The sequence below is a fragment of the Salvelinus sp. IW2-2015 genome, linkage group LG1 (genome assembly GCF_002910315.2).
Source record: "Salvelinus sp. IW2-2015 linkage group LG1, ASM291031v2, whole genome shotgun sequence".
Taxonomy (NCBI): Eukaryota; Metazoa; Chordata; class Actinopteri; order Salmoniformes; family Salmonidae; genus Salvelinus; species Salvelinus sp. IW2-2015.
The window spans coordinates 32621410-32642857 of record NC_036838.1 but is presented as its reverse complement, the minus strand read 5'-3'; the positions used below and the strand labels follow the sequence as shown (position 1 = coordinate 32642857).

The following is a 21448-nucleotide window of genomic DNA, read 5'->3' as shown; positions in this document are numbered from 1 at the left end:
CACCACAGACTGAGGCTGGCACTAAGACAGCATTGAATGAGCTGTATTCCGCCATAAGTAAACAAGAAAACGCTCACCCAGAGGCGGCGCTCCCAGTAGCTGGGGACTTTAACGCAGGGAAACTTAAATCCGTTTTTACCTAAATTCTATCAGCATGTTAAATGTGCAAACAGAGGGGAAGATTTTTTATTTTTTTAAATAAAAACTCTGGACCACATTTACTCCACACACAGAGACACATATTAAGCTCTCCCTCGCCCTCCATTTGGCAAATCTGACCATAATGCTATCCTTCTGATTACAAGCAAAAATTAAAGCAGGAAGCCCCAGTGACTCGATCAATAAAAAAGTGGTCAGATGAAGCTGATGCTAAGCTATAGGACTGTTTTGCTAGCACAGACTGGAATATGTTCCGGGATTCCTCCAATGGCATTGAGGAGTACACTACATCAGTCATTGGCTTCATCAAAAACGCATCGATGACTTCGTCCCCACAGTGACCGTACGTACCCCAACAAGAAGCCATGGATTACAGGCAACATCTGCACTGAGCTAAAGGCTAGAGCTGCCACTTTCAAGGAGTGGGACTCTAACCCGGAAGCTTATAAGAAATCCTGCTATGCCCTCCGACGAACCATCAAACAGGCAAAGCATCAATATAGGACTAAGATCGAATTGTACTACACCGGCTCTGACGCTCGTCGGATGTGGCAGTGCTTGCAAACCATTACAGACTACAAAGGGAAGCACAGCCGAGAGCTGCCAAGTGACACGAGCCTACCAGACGAGCTAAACTACTTCTATGCTAGCATCGAGGCAAATAACACTGAAACATGAGAGCAACAGCTGTTCCGGAAGACTGTGTGATCACGCTCTCCGCAGCCGATGTGAGTAAGACCTTTAAACAGGTCAACATTCACAAGGCCGCAGGGCCAGACGGATTACCAGGATGTGTACTGCGAGCATGCGCTGACCAACTGGCAAGTTCAACCTCTCTCTGTCTGTGATACCAACATATTTTAAGCTGCCCACCATAGTATGCCTGTGCCCAAGAACACTAAGGTAACCTGCCAAAATGACTATCGACCCGTAGCACTCACGTCTGTAGCCATGAAGTGCTTCGAAAGGCTGGTCATGGCTCACATCAACACCATTATCCCAGAAATCCTAGACCCACTCCAATTTGCATACCGCTCCAACAGATTATGTAATCTCTATTGCACTCCACACTGCCCTTTTCCACCTGGACAAAGGAACACAAACTCGTCAAAAAAAGAAACGTCCTCTCACTGTCAACTGAATTTATTTTCAGCAAACTTAACATGTGTAAATATTTGTATGAACATAAGATTCAACAACTGAGACACAAACTGAACAAGTTCCAAAGACATGTGACTAACAGAAATGGAATAATGTGTCCCTGAACAAAGGGGGGGTCAAAATCAAAAGTAACAGTCAGTATCTGGTGTGGCCACCAGCTGCATTAAGTACTGCAGTGCATCGGCTCCTCATGGACTGCACCAGATTTGCCAGTTCTTGCTGTGAGATGTTACCCCGCTCTTCCACCAAGGCACCTGCAACTTCCCAGACTTTTCTGGGGGGAATGGCCCTAGCCCTCACCCTCCGATCCAACAGGTCCTAGACGTGCTCAATGGAATTGAGATCCGGGCTCTTCGCTTCGCCTGTCTTGCAGGAAATCACGCACAGAACGAGCAGTATGGCTGGTGGCATTGTCATGCTGGAGGGTCATGTCAGGATGGGCCTGCAGGAAGGGTACCACATGAGGGAGGAAGATGTCTTCCCTGTAACGCACAGCATTGAGATTGCCTGCAATGATAAGCTCAGTCCGATGATGCTGTGACACACCGCCCCAGACCATGACAGACCGTCCAGCTCCAAATCGATCCCGCTCCAGAGTAGAGGCCTCGGTGTAACGTTCATTCCTTTGACGATAAATGCCAATCCGACCATCACCCCTGGTGAGACAAAACCACGACTCGTAAGTGAAGAGCACTTTTTGCCAGTCTTGTCTGGTCCAGCGATGGTGGGTTTGTGCCCATAGGCGCCGTTGTTGCTGGTGATGACTTGTCTTACAACAGGCCTACAAGCCCTCAGTCCAGCCTCTCACAGTTTATTGCGGACAGTCTGAGCACTGATATATGGATTGTGCGTTCCTGTTGTAACTCGGGCAGTTGTTGTTGCCATACTGTACCTGTCCCGCAGGTGTGATGTTCGGATCTACCGATCCTGTGCAGGTGTTGTTACACATGGTCTGCCACTGCGAGGACGATCAGCTGTCCGCCCTGTAGCGCTGTCTTAGGCGTCTCACAATACGGACATTGCAATATATTGCCCTGGCCACATCTGCAGTCCTCATGCCTCCCTGCAGCATGCCTAAGGTATGTTCACGCAGATGAGAAGGGACCCTGGGCATCTTTCTTTTGGTGTTTTTCAGAGTCAGTAGAAAGTCCTCTTTAGTGTCCTAAGTTTTCATAACTGTGACCTTATTTGCCCTACCGTCTGTAAGCTGTTAGTGTCTTAACGACCGTTCCACAGGTACATGTTCATTAATTGTTTATGGTTCATTGAACAAGCATGGGAAACAGTGTTTAAACCCTTCACAAGGAAATCTGTGAAGTTATTTGGATTTTTACAAATTATCTTTGAAAGACAGTGTCCTGAAAAAGGGACGTTTCTTTTTTTGCTGAGTTTATGTGAGAATGCTATTCATTGACTACAGCTCAGCGTTCAACACCATAGTGCCATCAAAGCTCATCAATAAGCTAAGGACCATGGGACTAAACTCCTCCCTCTGCAACTGGATCCTGGACTTCTTGACAAGCCGCCCCCAGGTGGTAACGGTAGGTAACAATACATCCACCACGCTGATCCTCAACACAGGGGCCCCTCAGTGGAGCATGCTCAGTCCCCTCCTGTACTCCCTGTTCACTCATGACTGCACGGCCAGGACTCCAACACCATCATTGAGTTTGCTGATGACACAACAGTGCTAGGCCTGATCACCAACAACAATGAGACAGCCTATAGGGAGGACGTCAGAGACCTGGCCGTGTGGTGCCAGGACAACAGCCTCTCCCTCAACGTGATCAAGACAAAGGAGATGATTGTGGACTACAGGAAAAAGAGGACCGAGTACGACACCATTCTCATCGACGAGGCTGTAGTGGAGCAGTTTGAGAGCTTCAAGTTCCTTGGTGTCCACATCACCAACAAACTAACATGGTCCAAGCACACCCCAAGACAGCCGTGAAGAGGGCACAACAAAACCTATTCCCCATCAGGAGACTGGAAAGATTTGGCACGGGTCCTCAGATCCTCAAAAGGTTCTACAGCTGCACCATCGAGAGCATCATTACTGGCTGCATCAGTGCCTGGTATGGCAGCTACTCGGCCTCCGCCCGCAAGGCACTACAGAGGGTAGTGAGAACTGCCCAGTACATCACTGGAAGCCATCCAGGACCTCTATACCAGGCGGTGTCAGAGGAAGGCCCTAAAAATTGTCAAAGACTCCAGCCAACCTAATTATAGACTGTTCTCTCTGCTACCACACGGCATGTAGTACAGTAGCGCCAAGTCTAGGTCCAATAAGCTTCTAAACAGCTTCTACCCCCAAACCATTAAGACTCCTGAACATCTAATCAAATGGCTACCCAGACTATTTGCATTAACCCCCCCTCTTTACACCACTGCTACTCTCGGTTGTTATGTTATCACCTTAACTCTACCTACATGTACATATTACCTCAACTAACCGTTGCCCCCGCACATCGACTCCGTACCGATACCCCCTGTATATAGTCTCGCTATTGCTATTTTACTGCTGGTCTGTAGTTACTTGTTACTTTTATTTCTTATTGTTATCCGTATTTTTTTTTAACTGCATTGTTGGTTAGGGGCTCGTAAGTAAGCATTTCACTGTAAGGCCAACATCAACTGTTCAGAGGAGACTGCGTGAATCTGGCCTTCATGGTCGAATTGCTGCAAAGAAACCACTACTAAAGGGCACCAATAATAAGAAGAGACTTGTGTGGGCCAAGAAACACAAGCAATGGACATTAGACTGGTGGAAATCTGTCCTTTCTCCTTTCGTCTGATGAGTCCAAATATGAGATTTATGGTTCCAACCGCCGTGTCTTTGTAAGACGCAGAGTAAGTGAACAGATGGTTCCCACCATGAAGCATGGAGGAGGACTTGTGATGGTGTGGGGGTGCTTTGCTTGTGACACTGTCAGTGATTTATTTAGAATTCAAGGCACACTTCACCAGCAAGGCTACCACAGCATTCTGCAGTGATATGCCATCACATCTGGTTTGCGCTTAGTGGGACTATCATTTATTTTTCAACAGGACAATGACCCAACACACCTCCAGGCTGTGTAAGGGCTATTTGACCCTGCTGCATCAGATGACCTGGCCTCCACAATCACCTGACCTCAACCCAATTGAGATGGTTTGGGATGAGTTGGACAGCAGAGTGAAGGAAAAGCAGAAAACAATTGCTCAGCGTATGTGGGAACTCCTTCAAGACTGTTGGAAAAGCATTCCAGGTGAAGCTGGTTGAGAGAATGCCAAGAGTGTGCAAAGCTGTCATCAAGGCAAAGGGTGGCTACTTTGAAGAATCTCAAAAATATGTTGATATGTTTAACACTTTTTTGGTTACTACATGATTCCATATGTGTTATTTCATAGTTTTGATGTCGTCATTATTATTCTACAATGTAGAAAATAATAAAAATAAAGAAAAACCCTGGAATGAGTAGCTGTGTCCAAACTCTTGACTGTTACTGTATATATTTTTTATTTTTTAACATAGCTGACGAAAACTCAGAAGGGAGTAAAGAAGGGGTAAAATAAGGATTTTTTTTATAACACCCTCCAGTTGGAACGAGCGCAAACAAAACAATACTCATCTCAAAAACGGCAAAACGTGCAGTCAAACTAAATTGTGAGCCAGGGCAACACACTAGCTAAACACAATCCCATCCTTGAAAGACAATCAGCAACCAAGTTGTCCTTACCATGGACATGTCTGATTTCAAGGGGAAACTCCTGCAATATACTTAGTAACTTTCTTCTTGTTCTAGTCTGGCTGCACCTTCTCGTTCTTGTTGTTTGGCTGCACGCTCACTCTTGTTGTTTGTCTGTACGCTCATCTTGTCTTTCCCTGTGCTCTAACTAATTTCTGTTGTTCAAATCTCTAATTGTTGTTGCTCCAATTTCGCCTTTAGTTCTAACTTCCTTAGTTGCACGTCTACGGGATGTACTCTGATTGGTCGACATTTTTAAACAGATATTTTTCGATATATATACATACCCAATGTGTTTAAAAAATATCAACTATATGCATTGAGCTTGTCTGATGYTTTAAGCTTCGGTTTGATTAATAAACAAATGCCTCAAGAGGGCGCCAGAGATCTAGATAACTAGAAGAATAAAACCTTAACCCGACCAAACTATTCTCCTCCCACTCCTTCTGGCTTTCCCAGATTCTGCCATTACTCTTCTGGAGTTGCCGGTAATAGGCTACATGAGGAGTCGTCAACCTTTCTCATGTGGAATGCCAATTCATCTTACAATTTCTACCAATCTGCATGCCAGTTATGGTTTTCATATGTACATTTGTGAAACAGTTTAGTTTAATTTATAATTATGTCTTCATATATCAAAATCATTCTAAATTCTATCCAAATCCAAATGAAAATGATACAAACCTAAAAAGTAACTTCTGTTACCATTGCCAACTATGTAAAAATAGCCTACATAAAGCCAACAAATAAAAACATTGCAGCCTGCAGTTAGAAAATATCCTGACAAAAATAAATATCCTATAAATCACATTGACTACACATGGCCTGTCTGCAACGAACTTTAAATATTGTATCAACTATTAACTTGGATCTGGCCAAAGCTTGTTCTAGCAAACTTGCAACATTGTCTAAAATATTCTGGGCCTTCAGAGTTTCCCATGCCAGTGAGCTTGGGACAGACACAGATGTAGGCTATTTGCGCAAGGAATAAGAAGCAGTACTGGATTTGGGCAGGAGCTCACCGGAGTGGAGTACCGAGCCTCAAATGTTCTACTGCTTTAGCTCCTGTTCCTCTTATAGAATATTAGCTTGAAAGTATTGTGGAGCTCCTGCACCTAAATATAAAACAGTACCAGCACCCAAAATGAGTACCGGAAACTATTTCAGTCCAAGTCAAGCACTGATAAGAAGTAATCAGGTAGGCCTATTTTATGACGTTTCCACTGGATCAGAGCATGACATTTCCCCCTTTCACGCTGAGTGGAAATCGAAAGGGAGAGAGCTGGAAAGATTTTTCAGAATACATTGAAGAACTATTGTAATTCTCAATAGATGTAAAAAAAAAACAGACTTTGTTTGCTTGCTGTTTGATGTGAAGAAAACATTACTTCGAGAAGCTCCACAGGTCATTAGTAGTGGTGCGTTAAGTCAATCAGAAATACTATCAGATCCCCAAGTGGGCACCTTTATATGCCTACATTTGAGCGCAGGCCAGGTAGCCTATAGGCCTACTTTTATGCGTGTGTGTCCTTACTCAACACTGACAGGAGCGCTCAAAACAAAAGACAATGACTAAATTGACAAAACTCGTAAATGGAATGAAATAAACCAAAATTTGTTTCTCACAAGTGTAGCATAGGTTGTGCACTCTGCAAACAATGTGTCCACTCTGACAATGAGAACGGGAAGACTGGAATAATATTGAATTCATTAAAATAAATTAACTTAACCTAAGTAACCTACATAGTAGATTAGAAATTATTGGAATTAACGGTAAATATACTACTGATGATATATGTAATGGATAATTGATATACCCTAACAATCAAACGCAAACAATTCACACAATGAAATTATGAAACAATGATTGTGCACAATTGGCGGGAGAGAGCGCATTCTGGAGAGGGAAGTGCATTGTGTATCTGGGCACATGGTCATTCCGAAGTCTGCACTGGCCTCAGCGGAAGTCAGGGCATTCCTACTTCTTGCACTTCGTGGAACAGTGCAGAGCTGTTGCCAAGGAAGTGAGTTTGGGGGCGGAACATCCCCACCTACCGTCAACCAATCATGTCAATGCAGAGCTATAAAGAGCCCTCCACATTGTTACAAAATTTGGGAGGCGCATGGCGATGCGATACAGAGCTCGATTTGGCCTCTGCATGCATCTGGAGGCTCCGCAATTGCGTCACACCCTCCATATGTAGCCTCTGACCACAATTTCGGATCAAGCATGCATTAGCTTTTAGTCTAGGCCTCCACAATGGATTAGTTCACTGAGATGGGTGCAAATATATATTTGTTACTGCTTGACTAAAACGATCTTGGTCGACCAACAGCCTAACAACCAAACAATCGACCAGTCAACTAATTAGGGTCAGCCCTAATTACACCATGTACCCAAATATGCTTATGAGCCCCACCAGTACATTGCCCCAACCCCACCCACATTTCACAGCGATGTTCTGTTTGTACCTTCCATTAAAAATATTCTCTAAAAACATTTGCAATTATACTAGATTATCCACACACCCTAAAAGGAACCGACCAGTACCATGTGAGTTCCTATGTATATCACTGAAGGTACCTTTGACCCTTTTGTACCCCAGGGAACAACACTGTACCCTAACTGTACCGTAATTTTAGAGTGTGTGGATATACAGTGCATTCTGAAAGTATTCAGACCCCTTGACTTTTTCCACATTACAACCAGAGGAACTCTGGAGCCCTTTCAGAGTGACCAACAGGGTTCTTGGTCACCACCCCGACAAAGGCCCTTCTCCCCTTATTGCTCAGTTTGGCAGGGCGGCCAACTCTAGGAAGAGTCTTGGTGGTTCCACTGTGTTCTTGGGGACCTTCAATGCTGCAGAAATTGTTATACTCCTTCAAGGCTATGGAGAAGTACATCCAGGAGGTGCTCCAGAAGGGTTTCATTCGCACGTCAGCCTCCCCTGCGTCTGCATGCTTCTTCTTCGTGGCCAAAAAGGACGAGGGTTGCGCCTGTGCATCGATTACAGAAATCTGAATTCCGTCACCATGAAGTACCGCTACCCTCTCCCATTGGTGCCGACCATGATCGAACAACTTCGCGGGGCCGTTTTTTTAATCAAGTTGGACCTGCGGAGTGACTACAATTTGATCCGCATCCGGGAAGGGGATGAATGGAAGACGGCCTTCAGCGCAATGCCTGGTCACTATGAGTACTTGGTGATTCCTTTGGACAAGCCAATTCTCCGTCARTGTTCCAGGCATTCGTCCGTGAGGGACATGCTTGGACGCCAGGTGGTCATGTATATCAACGACATACTGGTCTACTCGGCTACCTTGGGAGATCATATCGCTAACATCCGAGTAGTCCTGGAATGCCCCCTGTTCAACCACCTGTATGTCAAAGTGGAGAAGTGCCAATTCCATCTCCTTTTTGGGTTACCAGATCGGCCCGCAAAGAGTCATGATGGATGAGAAGGTGCATGCTGTCAGGTCATGGCCAGTCCCAACCACCATAAACGTTTTTGGGGATTTGCTAACTTCTACCGCCGATTCATTAAGAACTTTAGCTCGATTGCCTCTACTCTCACTTCTCTCCTCAAGGGTGGTCCCTGGGAAGTTGGGGTGGAATCCTGCAGCTGACGAAGCCTTCCGCCTACTGAAGGGACGTTTCACCTCCACCCCATTGCTCTAACATCCAGATCCTACTCTGCCCTTCGTGGTGGAGGTAGATGCTTCAGAAGTACGGTACCAGTCAAAAGTTTGGACACAGCTACTCATTCATTTTTTACTATTTTCTACATTGTAGAATAATAGTGAAGACAACAAAAATATGAAATAACACATTTTTTAAATGTATTTTTATTGAACCTTTATTTAACTAGGCAAGTCAGTTAAGAACAAATTGTTATTTACAATGACGGCCTACCCCGGCCAAACCCTAACCACGCTTGTGCGCTGCCCTATGGGACTCCCAATCAAGGCCGGTTGTGATACAACCTGGAATTGAACCAGGTTCTGTAGTGACACTTCAAGGACATCAAAACTATGAAATAACACAAATGGAATCATGTAGTAACCAAAAAGTGTTAAACAAATCAAACTATACTTTATATTTGAGATTCTTCAGTAGCCTCCCTTTGCCTTGATGATAGCTTTGCACACTCTTGGCATTCTCTCAACCAGCTTCATGAGGTAGTCACCTGGAATGCAATTAACATGAGTGCCTTATTAAAAGTTAATTTGTGGAATTTCTTTCCTTCTTAATGCGTTTGAGCCAATCAGTTGTGTTGTGACAAGGTAGGGGTGGTATACAGAAGATAGCCACATATGGTAAAATACCAAGTCTATATTATGGCAAGAACAGCTCAAATAAGCAAAGAGATGACAGTCCATCATTAATTTAAGACATGAAGGTCAGTCAACCCGGGAGATTTCAAGTTTCCTCAAGTGCAGTCGCAAAAACCATCTCATGAGGACCGCCACAGGAAAGGAAGACCCAGAGTTACCTCTGCTGCACAGGATAAGTTCATTACAGTTACCAGCCTTAGAAATTGCAGTCCAAATGAAAAGTATTCACAGAGTTCAAGTAACAGACACACCTCAACATCAACTGTTCAGAGGAGACTGCATGAATCAGGCCTTCATTGTTGAATTGCTGCAAAGAAACCACTACTAAAGGACACCAATAATAAGAAGAGACTTGCTTGGGCCAAGAAACATGAGCAATGAACATTAGAGCGGTAGAAATCTGTCCTTTAGTCTGATGAGTCCAAATTTGAGATTATTGGTTCTAACCGCTATGTCTTTGTGAGACGCATAGTAGGTGAATGGATTATCTCTGCATGTGTGGTTCCCACCATGAGGCATGGAGGAGGAGGTGTGATGGTGCTTTGCTGGTGACAATGCATGTGATTTATTTAGAATTCGAGGCACTCTTAACCAGCATGGCTACCACAGCATTCTGCAGCGATATGCCATCACATCTGGTTTCCGCTTGGTGGGACTATAATTTGTTTTTCAACAGGACAATGACCTAATACACCTCCAGGCTGTGTAAGGGCTATTTGACCAAGAAGGAGAGTGATGGTGCTGCATCAGATGACCTGGCCTCCACAATCACCTGACTTCAACCCAATTGAGATGACTTGGGATGAGTTGGACCGCAGAGTGAAGGAAAATCAGCCAACAAGTGCTCAGCATATGTAGAAACTCTTTCAAGACTGTTGGAAAAGCATTCCTCATGAAGCTGGTTGAGAATACCAAGATTGTGCAAAGGTGTCATCAAGGCAAAGGGTGGCTACTTTGAAGAATCAAAACAATATTTGGATTTGTTTAACACTTTTTTGCTTACTACATGATTCCATAAGGGTTATTTCATAGTTGTAATGTCTTCACTATTATTCTACAATGTAAAAAGTAGTAAAAATAAAGAAAACCCTTGAATGAGTAGGTGTCCCCAAACTTTTGACTGGTACTGTAGGTTTGGGGGCTGTCCGGTCCCAACGTCAAGGCAATCCACAGAAATTGTATCCATGTGCATATTACTCTAAAAAGCTGTCTCCTGCAGAGAGGAACTATGATGTTGGCGATTGGGAGTTCCTGGCGGTGAAGTTTGCATTAAAGGTGTGGAGACAGTGGTTGGAGGGAGCCCAGGACCCATTTCTCATCCTCACCGACCAACGGAACCTGGAGTACATACGGACAGTGAGGCGACTTGGAACCCGAGCCAAGACAGGTGGGCCTTTTCTTCACCAGATTCGATTTCACGCTGACATATCACCCAGGTAAAAAATACATCAAAGCCGATGCCCTGTCCTGTCTCACGATTCGGGAGATGTTCCTGTCTTGAGTGCACCCATAACTCCGCCCTCTCGAGTTGTAGCTCCCATATTCTGGGACGTAGACATTCGCCAGGCCTTGGAGAGGGAACCCGCACCTGCTACCTGTCCTCCTGAGCACACCTACGTTCCCACGGGGATAAGGGATTGGCTGTTGACCTGGGCGCACACAGCGGTCATCGATGGACATCCAGGTATCACCTGCACCATTCTGTCCATCTCTGGAAAGTACTGGTGGCCTTGGTGCAGGACGTCACTTGTTATGTCAACTCCTGTTCCGTATGTTCCCAATCCAAATCCCCTTCCGAACTCTCCAGCAGGGAAACTCCTTCCCCGTCCCGTGCCTCAGCATCCCTGGTCTTATCTGTCCATTGATTTTGTCACTAATCTCCCCTCTTCTGATGGTTTTACCACCATTTTTGTGATAGTGGACAGATTATCTAAATCATGCCATTTCATCCCTCTCTCTGGTCTCCCTACCACTATCCAGGTCGCTGAGGCAGTGTTCCAGCAGGTCTTCCAGCACTGTAGCCTTCCAGAGGATATCATCTCCGATCGTGGCCCCCTATTCACATCACGTGTATGGAAGGCCTTCATCGAGATGCTGGGGCTCACGGTCAGCCTCACTTCCGGTTACCGGCCTTGWGTAACGGGCAGGTGGAGAGGATGAACCAGAAGCTGGGGAGATTCCTGAGGAGCCATTATCAGGAACAGCAGGGGGAGTGGCCCCCAGAATACGCCCAGAATTAATTGCGACACTCCTCCACCGGGCTTACTTCCTTCCAGTGTGTTCTKGGTTAACAGCCAGCCCTGCCTCCGTGGACTCAGAGCCAGACCTAAGCTCCTGCGGTGGACGAGTGGTTCAGGCGCGCAGAAGTGGTATGGAACGATTCCCATGTGAGACTCCAGCACGCCGTTCACTGTCAGAAAGAGCAGGCGGATTGCCAATGCAGAAAGGCGCCACCCTGGTGATCGCGTCGGGCTCTCCACCAAGAACCTTCCGCTCCGCCTGCCATGTAAGAAGTCCTCGGTTTGTGGGGCCGTTCAAGGTCCTCTGGATGGTCAATGAGGTAATTTACAGATTACAACTCCCCACTCACTACTGAATCTCACCATCTTTTCATGTTTCCCTCCTCAGGCCTGTGGTTCCTGGTCCTCTGGCTGATGCAGTCCCCCACGACACCCCTCCGCCTCCCTTGGACATCGAGGGGAGCCCCGCCTATGCAGTCAGATCCCTCCTGGACTCCCGATGTCGTGGGGGTCGGCTCCAGTACCTGGTGGACAGAGGGGTATGTTCCAAAGGAGCAGTGTCGGGTTCCGTTGGACGACATTCTAGATCCCAACATCATCCAAGATTTCCACCTTCGCCGTCCGGACCGGCCGGCTCCTCGCCCTCGGGGCCGCCCCCCTGGCCGGTGTCGTCCTGCGGGAGGCGGGGGTACTGCCACTCTCCTGCTCTGGCGCTCGACATCACTGGTCTACTGATCGCCGGTCCTGGCAACCCATCTTTACGCACACCTGCGCCCTATCATCAGTCACACCTGGACTTCATTACTTACCATTTATCTAGGACACTGTTTTGTCAGTCATCAGGTAGTATTGTTTGTCAGACGCTTCTGTCAGACGCTTCTCTTGTTTTGTATCGTTCCGTGTCCATTATCATTAAACTCACTAACTGCACCTGCTTCCTGACTCCATGTCTACGTTACAGCAACAAGGTGTGGAAAAAGTCAAGGGGTCTGAATACTTTCTGAATGCACTGTATGTTCTTGGTAATAAAGATGTACAATATCACTCTCACCCCTGACAAAGAACACCTCAAGAACCTTTGTTTTTTAGAGTGTATGCTGGTCCAGCATGGTCTAGTTGGTCAAGCTGGTCTGCAAAACCACGCCCATCATGCTCTATTGCGGTTATATTTTTTAAATTGTTTGTTTCAATATCTATGTTTTTGCATTACATTGATTAATTAATTTCGATTTTTCTACACAAATAACACATTTTTCTAAAAACACAACCAAGGTTGGTCACCAGCAAAATCACAAAGAAGGTTGGTTACCAGCCTATTCTGGACTATGCTGTTTTTTTCAGCAGGGTAGCCCAAGGCTATATACTGTACTGTGGAATAGCAATGCAATCAACATCACTCTAGTTGGGAGAAGGGTATGGGGTTTAAATCTTATATCAACCAATGTTACAGGCAAAAAATTATGTAAACCATTGGAGTAAGAGGTCCTGCCGCATCCAGTAGTGAAAAATCTGAAATGAAATGGGAAATGCAGCTAGACCTGGTTGGGGTGAACTATGGGGAGGTGGATGTGGGCGATATCTTACCTTCCTCCTCACTAGAACCCCTCTGTACGGGTGTGTAAATAGGGGGCGTTGTGTTGGAGCTGGGAGGGGCAGGCGTACTCTTTGTGAAGATCCCACTGATGAACTTGAGCATCGTGCGGTCGCGGGCGCGCTGGGTGGTTCCCCCCTGACCCTGGCCCTTGCCATCCTTCCCCTTCTTCAGGTCCTCAGAGAGAGAGTGCAGGTCACTGTTGTCCAGGGTACGGCTCTTGCCCTTCCTTGCCGGCTTGGACACCTGGGTGGAGGGTTGAGCTGGCAGGGAGGTGGAGCCTGTCTTCAGCCTGTCCCCTTGGGGGCTTTCCCTGGTCACCACGCCTGTAAACCCTCCCCCCACTGGGACCCCCTGGTGAAGGAGGGTGGTCCTGCCGTCACTGTCTGCCCAGGACGCTCGGTAAGGCCCTAGGGCGGCCGCAGCACCTATCATAGGCGACCGATCCCCTATACGGTTGTCTTTGCGGTCCAGACTCTTGGCAGATGGAGGCATACTCTGATCGGCTTCCCTCAACTCCCGCCGGCTAACAGCCCCGCCCCCGGCATGTGACCTCATCAGGACCTCGGGTCGATGGGTAAACCTGGGAGGGACAGTGATGGGCACGCTGCCCCGGCAGAGGGTGCTGCTTGGATCGCCCATCCCCTCCTCGCCCCTTGGAAACAGCATGGGTGGCTCCCTGTAGAGTTCGGTTTTAGGACGGGTTCCCTCTCTCCTCAGCCCTGCCTCTGAGGGGACACCTGATACCCCTGCAAGCCCCTTCACTTGGTCTGTCACGTTCTTCGGTAAGAGGGGAGACTCCTTGCTCTTAATCCCCAATGTGATATCTTTCGAGGAGCCTGGCAAACGACTCTCTTTCTCCCTCATCTCAGGTTTCCCCCTCTCCTGAACAGGCCCCCGAAAGCTGATGTCCTCCTGCTCATCTTCCTCCATTTCTGTGTCCCCCTCTCCCTCGGCACACGAGTGTCCTCCCTCATCCTCAGTGGTCCTGCTCAGCTCCCCCTCATCCCCAGGGCCCCCCACACCTCCTCTCCCCAGGGCGAGGGCCAGCTGTGGCTGGGGCCCAGTAGCCCCTCCATCACCCCCTACCGCCTCGACCTTGACCAGGGTGAGGGAGATTAGGTAGGTGGTGCGCCTCGGTAGGGTGCCTGTTTGGCTCATAGGGGCGGCAGGCTGGCAGACAGCGAGGCAGACCAACCTCAGAGCAGCGGCAGAGCCCTCACTCTGACCCAGACAGACCCGCAGGGAACAGGCATGGCAACCCACAGCTGGAGGCTTCACCAGAGAGACAACAGCCAGACCAGAAAACAGTCAGACGGTACTGTCAAACTAACTGGCGTACGGATACATCTGATGCGGGTGAATGGTAACTCTGTCAAGGGGTGGTAGGAGTCTTGCTGGCTTGCTTCTTCAGGCTTCTGAACCCATGATACGAAAACTCAAGAGTCAGCACAAGTGAGAGAGTGAATCAGTCTAAGCTACCTGGAATTAGCGGAGCATACTTAACAGGGCTGAGTTACTTAAGTCTAGAGTGTACTTTTTATTTTAATCCTTCCTGTAATCCCCTTGTCACCTTCTCTTTGCTGATCACTGGTCTCCTCCACGGGTTCATTCACAATCCTCTCTTTCTTTTCCCCTTTCTCTCTCCATATGAAAGATTAATTCTACAGCCCGAAGCCAGGGATCTGAGATTGCTTTCCTCGATCTTGATGTTTGAGACTGGGTAGTCTGGAATTATGCAAGAGTCAACAAATGAGCCTGGTCCATTTTTCCAACAAGACTGTACTACGTAGTTCCCCACTCCACAAAATCACACAAGATGAAATGCCTCAAGTCAGTCTTCAGCCTGTAAGCTTCTCTTCAGATAATTTCTTCACTCCCAGTGAAGGATATTCATTGTATGCTTCAGAATCTTCATATTCCCATTACATTTGATTGGTTGACAAAAAAAATTAAAAAATAATGTCGCRCCGTCACAGACACCAAAGGGTATGTATCGTGGTAAAGACAAACCAGACAGCACAGTTAACAACAGCTTAAGCAGACCCAGCAGAGAAAAACAGGTTTGAATGTAAATACGAGAACAAAAATCCATATGGAAATCATTCACGTGTTGCAAAGCATGTGGTGGCGAGAGTCTCCTTCCGACTGCATGTGAGGCAAAGACACACTAATGTCATGCATGAATCACGTATGCACGTTGTGCGGATCAATGAAAGGCAGGCTGCAAACATCTGTTGTAATTCCCACAGTAAAGAGAAGCAGAGATGGTGGCCAGATAGGCAGAACGCAGTCACTGTTCCTCTGCCTGTAACCCTCTTCTGTACAGTTGGTTCCGTCCCGCCCTTCAGTCACTGCATCCTCTCCTCTGAGTGTCTTAGGCAATTAGCAAGTCAATAAAATGTGTCTGTGGCAGAGAGCAAGCCCACCGGCTCAGCTTAGCCCCTCCTCTCATCAGAGCCACTGTGCCTGCTAGCCTCTCCGATAGCCCGTCGCTACCACAGCTCCAGCCCCAGCTCCAGGCAGGCAGACAGACAGTGGAAGGGTGATGCGTCCAGTGAGAGATGCCTGTTCTCGGTCAAGCACTCACGCTCTGTGGCTCGTGTCGGATCAGACAAAACCAAGACAAAAACCTCTGCCTCCTCATCACTTGCTCTCTCTCTCTGTTCTTCTTAAGGCAATCTCCTGGCAGTTCCCGCTCTCCCTCGCTCTTCTTCTCTCCCCCTCCCCTTCAGGAAAGAGGGAGCGAGCGATGATGCAATGGAGGAAGAAAAGTGATGAAAAAATCCACAGACGTCATACTGATGAATGAAAGGAGAGAGCGAGGGAGGAAAGGGAAAGAGAGAGAGAGAGGAGGAAAGGATAAAAATGAACAGGAGAGTGTGAGGGGGAGGGTATAACCGTCAAATTAAATAAGGTGGTTTGAAAACAAACTGAATGGGTGATGATAAATCTTGGGGCACAGAAAAGGGAGGGGATGTGAGGATGAGAGAGGGGATCCGAACAGAAAGGAGTGTAGCTAAAGGTGGAAGAGAGGAGAGGAATGCAGGAGAGAAGGGAGAGAGGGGAGAGAGGGGAGAAGGCTCTATCTATCCTCTCCCCTTTCTCTCTCCTTGGCAGTCACAATAGCTCCATCTCCCTCCAGAACGGCTCCCCTCACCCCCCTTTTAAAATCAGCAAGGATTGGGGTAGCAACAGCTTATTCACCACCTCCCTCCTTCCACATCTCTCATCTCTCCTGCTCTCTCTCTCTCTAAGCTGCTGATACCTGTCTGTTCCTGTGTGTGTGTATTTTTTGGTTTTACTATCCTTGTGGGGACCATAAGTCCTCACAAGGAGAGTAAAACAAWGACAAATCTGACAAGCTGGGACATTTTGCTACTCCCCATATGGAAAAATACTATTTTAGGCTTAGGGGTTCGGTTTACAATTAGGGTTAGAATTAGGGTTAAGGAAAATAGGATTTTGAATGGGAATCAATTGTTTGGTCCCCACAATGATAGTAAAACAAACATGTATATTGTTGTGTCATAGACATTGAATGAGGAGAGGTTATGCTCCCTCTTTCTTCATCATTAGTTCATTATTGACTCACACAATAAAGAGAAACCATGGGTCCAATATTAGAAACTAACACGTTATCATAATTATCCCAATAATGTTTGTACCATGTTTTCTGCTGCTACCATGTTGTGTTGCTACCATATTGTTGTCATGTTGCTGCCATGCTATGTTGTTGACTTAGGTCTCTCTTTATGTAGTGTTGTGGTGTCGCTCTTGTCGTGATCTGTGTTTTGTCCAATTTCTGTTGTTGTTGTAATTCTAGCCCCCGTCCCCACAGGAGGCCTTTTGGTAGGCCATCATTGTAAATAAGAATTTGTTCTTAATTGACTTGCCTAGTTAAATAAATAAAAATACACAATTTTGCCCATAATATACTCGCATGACTTAATGATACATGCCACGTGATTTTCAGCATGTGTACTGTATGTGTGTGTAAATGTATGTGGCTGTATGTTGTGTGTGCTCACAGTGGGGGGGGGGCTTCATTGTGTGTATAGGTATGTGTTACCCATCTGTGTCTCGTTTAATTGGCAGAAATCTGTGAAGGAAGAACACCCACAGTGGGAAATAATGTGTCACTCACTGTGACACATACACAGACAGTTGCTTATAGATACATACACACTATCTGCTCCTTAGAGATTATTTACACTGACTACCCACACATCCAACCTTTACACACAAACTCTCTCACACACACACAAACGCTGCTGTTCTATTATATACTATTTATGCCACTGCATGACCATGTAACTACCCACTTTATAGTTGTAAATACAATGTAATACAGTCCATTTTTACGATGCATACTATCTCTCTTATTACTTCTTTTACTTGACTTTGACTTTTTCAGGGCTCTGAAGTGCCCACATGCGACAAAATGTTTTGCTGTTCGACCTGTACATTTATTTTGGAAGCACAGGCTGATAAATTGTTTACGAATCATATCCAACTTTCCCTCAGAACTGTTCTGACGTTTTCTGTCAGCTAAGTAATGGCATTAGCTAGCAAGAACAGCAACAATGAAATGCGGCGGAATTTAAGCTTTCTTTAATTAACAAAAAAAAGTATTTATTAAATGATCAACCACAACCAGGAGATGAGGACAATGTTAAAGACGCTGTTACTGTCACGCACTGACCTTAGAGAGCCTTTTTATTCTCTATTTTGGTTAGGTCAGGGTGTGACTAGGGTGGGTACTCTAGTTTTTGTATTTCTATGTTGGCCTGGTATGGTTCCCAATCAGAGGCAGCTGTCTATCGTTGTCTCTATTTGGGGATCATATTTAGGCAGCTTTTTCCCACCTGTTTGTTGTGGGATCTTGTCTATGTCTAGTTGCCTGCGAGCATTACATTAGCTTCACGTTTCGTTTTGCGCTTTATTGTTTTCTGTGTGTTTCACTTCTAATAAAAGATGATGGAACCATACCATGCTGCACTTTGGTCCGAGTCTTACAACAACGATCGTGACAGTTACCAATCCACTTCCTCAGAAAAAAAGAGCTACACATTTGGAGAGGGACTAGCCCAATTATGTACTATTAGATTTTAATTTTATTTATGAGAGGTATTGACATGTTGAATGCACTGAGCTGTCCGTCTAAACTACTGGCACACAGCTCGGGCACCCATGCATACCCCACAAGACATGCCACAAGAGGTCTCTTCACAGTCCACAAGTCCAGAACAGACTATGGGAGGCACACAGTACTACATAGAGCCATGACTACATGGAACTCTATTCCACATCAAGTAACTGACACAAGCAGTAGAATTACATTAAAAAAACAGATWAAAAAAAACACCTTATGGAACAGCGGGGACTGTGAAGCAACACAAACATTGGCACAGAACATGCATACACACACACTGATTTAGTACTATAGATATGTGGTAGTGGTGGAGTAGGGACCTGAGGGCACACAGTGTTGTGAAATCTGTGAATGTATTGTAATGTTTTAAAATTGTATAAACTGCCTTAATTTTGCTGGACCCCAGGAAGAGTAGTTGGGGATCCATAATTAATACAAATACTCTTAAGGAGCCTAACGTTACGGTCACGTCTACTCCCGCTCCCTGGCACACGACATCGTAACCCATCATTACGCACACCTGCGCCTCATTAGGCACATCTGGACTTCCATTACTTCCCTGATTACTCTCCCTTAATCTTGCACTCTGTTGTTATCACCCATCAGGCAGTATTGTTTCTGTGTTCATGTTCAGACACTACGCTTGTTTGTTTATTCACTCTAAGTTCATTCTTATTAAACTCACGAACTGCACCTGCTTCCTGACTCCCTGCGTCTTCGTTACAGAATACTGCCTCACAAAATGGAAGCAGCAGCCAACCAAGACATCTCCCAGATGGTTGGCGAACAGGGAGACCTACTTCGCCAACACCACACGTTCTTCAACGTCTAGATCTTCCTCAAGGGGCGTCCTCCAACGAGCAGAGGATCCTCTATCATGAGTCGACCCAGTGCCCCCACCACCAAGAGGTCCAAGGTTTCCACGGTTATTTCCCTGCTGACCGGGCGGGCGTTGGAGTGGGCTATGGCCGTCTGGGGAGGCGAGGAGGAGCTGGGTTCCTATGATAGGTTCTTTGCTCTATTCAGAGAACTATTCGATCATCCACTGGAGGGCAGAGAGGGGGTGAGCGCCTACTCCAACTATGGCAGGAGGGCCAGACCACTGCGGAGTACACCCTCACCTTCTGTACAGTGTCAGCATCCAGCGGATGAAATGAGCTGGCACTCTGCACCTTATTCAGAAGAGGATTGCGCGAAGAGGTTCAGACTGACTTGGCATGCCTAGACGACACCTCCTTCAGGATGGTCGGCACCCCCATCAACTCTCCCTCCTTCGTTGACAGTTCTGAGTCAGAGCCTGTACCCAGCTGAGCGATGCTGTTGAAGACAGCTGGGACTCTGTCCCTATTGCGGTCAGTAGGGGCWTCAGCTTCAACGGTGTCCGCTACATCCCAACCTGGGAGCCACTAGAGCAGAGGGATGGCCCCGTGATCATCAAATCAAATCACATACACATGGTTAGCAGATGTTAATGCGAGTGTAGCGAAATGCTTGTGCTTCTAGTTACGACAATGCAGTAATAACCAACAAGTAATCTAACAATTCCACAACTACTACCTTATATACACAAGTGTAAAGGGATAAAGAATATGTACATAAAGATATATGAATGAGTGATGGTACAGAACGGCATAGGCAAGATGCAGTAAGATGGTATAGAGTACAGTATATACATATGAAATGAGTAATGTAGGGTATATAAACATAAAGTGGCATAGTTTAAAGTGGCTAGTGATACATGTATTACATAATTAAACACACAAGTGTAAAGGGATAAGAATATGTACATAAAGATATATGAATGAGTGATGGTACAGAACGGCAATGGCAAGATGCAGTAGATGGTACAGAGTACAGTATATACATATGAGATGAGTAATGTAGGGTATGTAAACATTATATTAAGTGGCATTGTTTAAAGTGGCTAGTGATACATTTTTACATAATTTCCATCAATTCCCATTATTAAAGTGGCTGGAGTTGAGTCAGTATGTTGGCAGCGGCCACTAAATGTTAGTGGTGGCTGTTTAACAGTCTGATGGCCTTGAGATAGAAGCTGTTTTTCAGTCTCTCGGTCCCCGCTTTGATGCACCTGTACTGACCTCGCCTTCTGGATGATAGCGGGGTGAACAGGCAGTGGCTCGGGTGGTTGTTGTCCTTGATGATCTTTATGGCCTTCCTGTGACATCGGGTGGTGTAGGTGTCCTGAGGGGCAGGTAGTTTGCCCCCGGTGATGCGTTGTGCAGACCTCACTACCCTCTRGAGAGCCTTACGGTTGTGGGCGGAGCAGTTGCCGTACCAGGCGGTGATACAGCCCGACAGGATGCTCTCAATTGTGCATCTGTAGAAGTTTGTGAGTGCTTTTGGTGACAAGCCGAATTTCTTCAGCCTCCTGAGGTTGAAGAGGCGCTGCTGCGCCTTGTTCACAACGCTGTCTGTGTGGGTGGACCGTGTCAGTGGCACTGTATTGTCCTCAAAGCGAGCAAAAAAAGTTATTTAGTCTGTCTGGGAGCAAGACATCCTGGTCCGCGACGGGGCTGGTTTTCTTTTTGTAATCCGTGATTGACTGTAGACCCTGCCACATACCTCTTGTGTCTGAGCTGTTGAATTGCAACTCTACTTTGTCTCTATACTGGGACTTAGCTTGTTTGATTGCCTTGCGGAGGGAATAGCTACACTGTTTGTATTCGGTCATGTTTCCGGTCACCTTGCCCTGGTTAAAAGCAGTGGTTCGCGCTTTCAGTTTCACGCGAATGCTGCCATCAATCCACGGTTTCTGGTTTGGGAAGGTTTTAATCGTTGCTGTGGGTACGACATCGTCAATGCACTTTCTAATGAACTCGCTCACCGAATCAGCATATTCGTCAATGTTGTTGTTGGACGCAATGCGGAACATATCCCAATCCACGTGATCGAAGCAGTCTTGAAGCGTGGAATCAGATTGGTCGGACCAGCGTTGAACAGACCTGAGCGCGGGAGCTTGCTGTTTTAGTTTCTGTTTGTAGGCTGGAAGCAACAAAATGGAGTCGTGGTCAGCTTTTACGAAAGGTGGGCGGGGGAGGGCCTTATATGCGTCGCG

At 46.5% G+C, this 21448-nt stretch overlaps 1 protein-coding gene across 3 annotated transcripts in view; it reads right to left on the bottom strand.

Annotated features, from left to right (window-relative positions):
• Nucleotides 1-21448, bottom strand: part of LOC111965649 (arf-GAP with GTPase, ANK repeat and PH domain-containing protein 1) — a 67267-nt gene that overhangs the window by 28046 nt on the left and 17773 nt on the right. For 2 of the 3 annotated variants that reach the window (XM_023989827.2, XM_023989837.2), the window contains exon 1: nt 13208-16006. The exons of the other annotated variant lie outside the window; for it this stretch is intronic. In XM_023989827.2, the coding sequence (XP_023845595.1) occupies nt 13208-14375 (1168 nt within the window). In that variant the 5' untranslated portion in view covers nt 14376-16006. Of the gene's footprint in view, nt 1-13207; nt 16007-21448 lie in introns of those variants that run through there. 3 annotated transcript variants of the gene reach the window in all.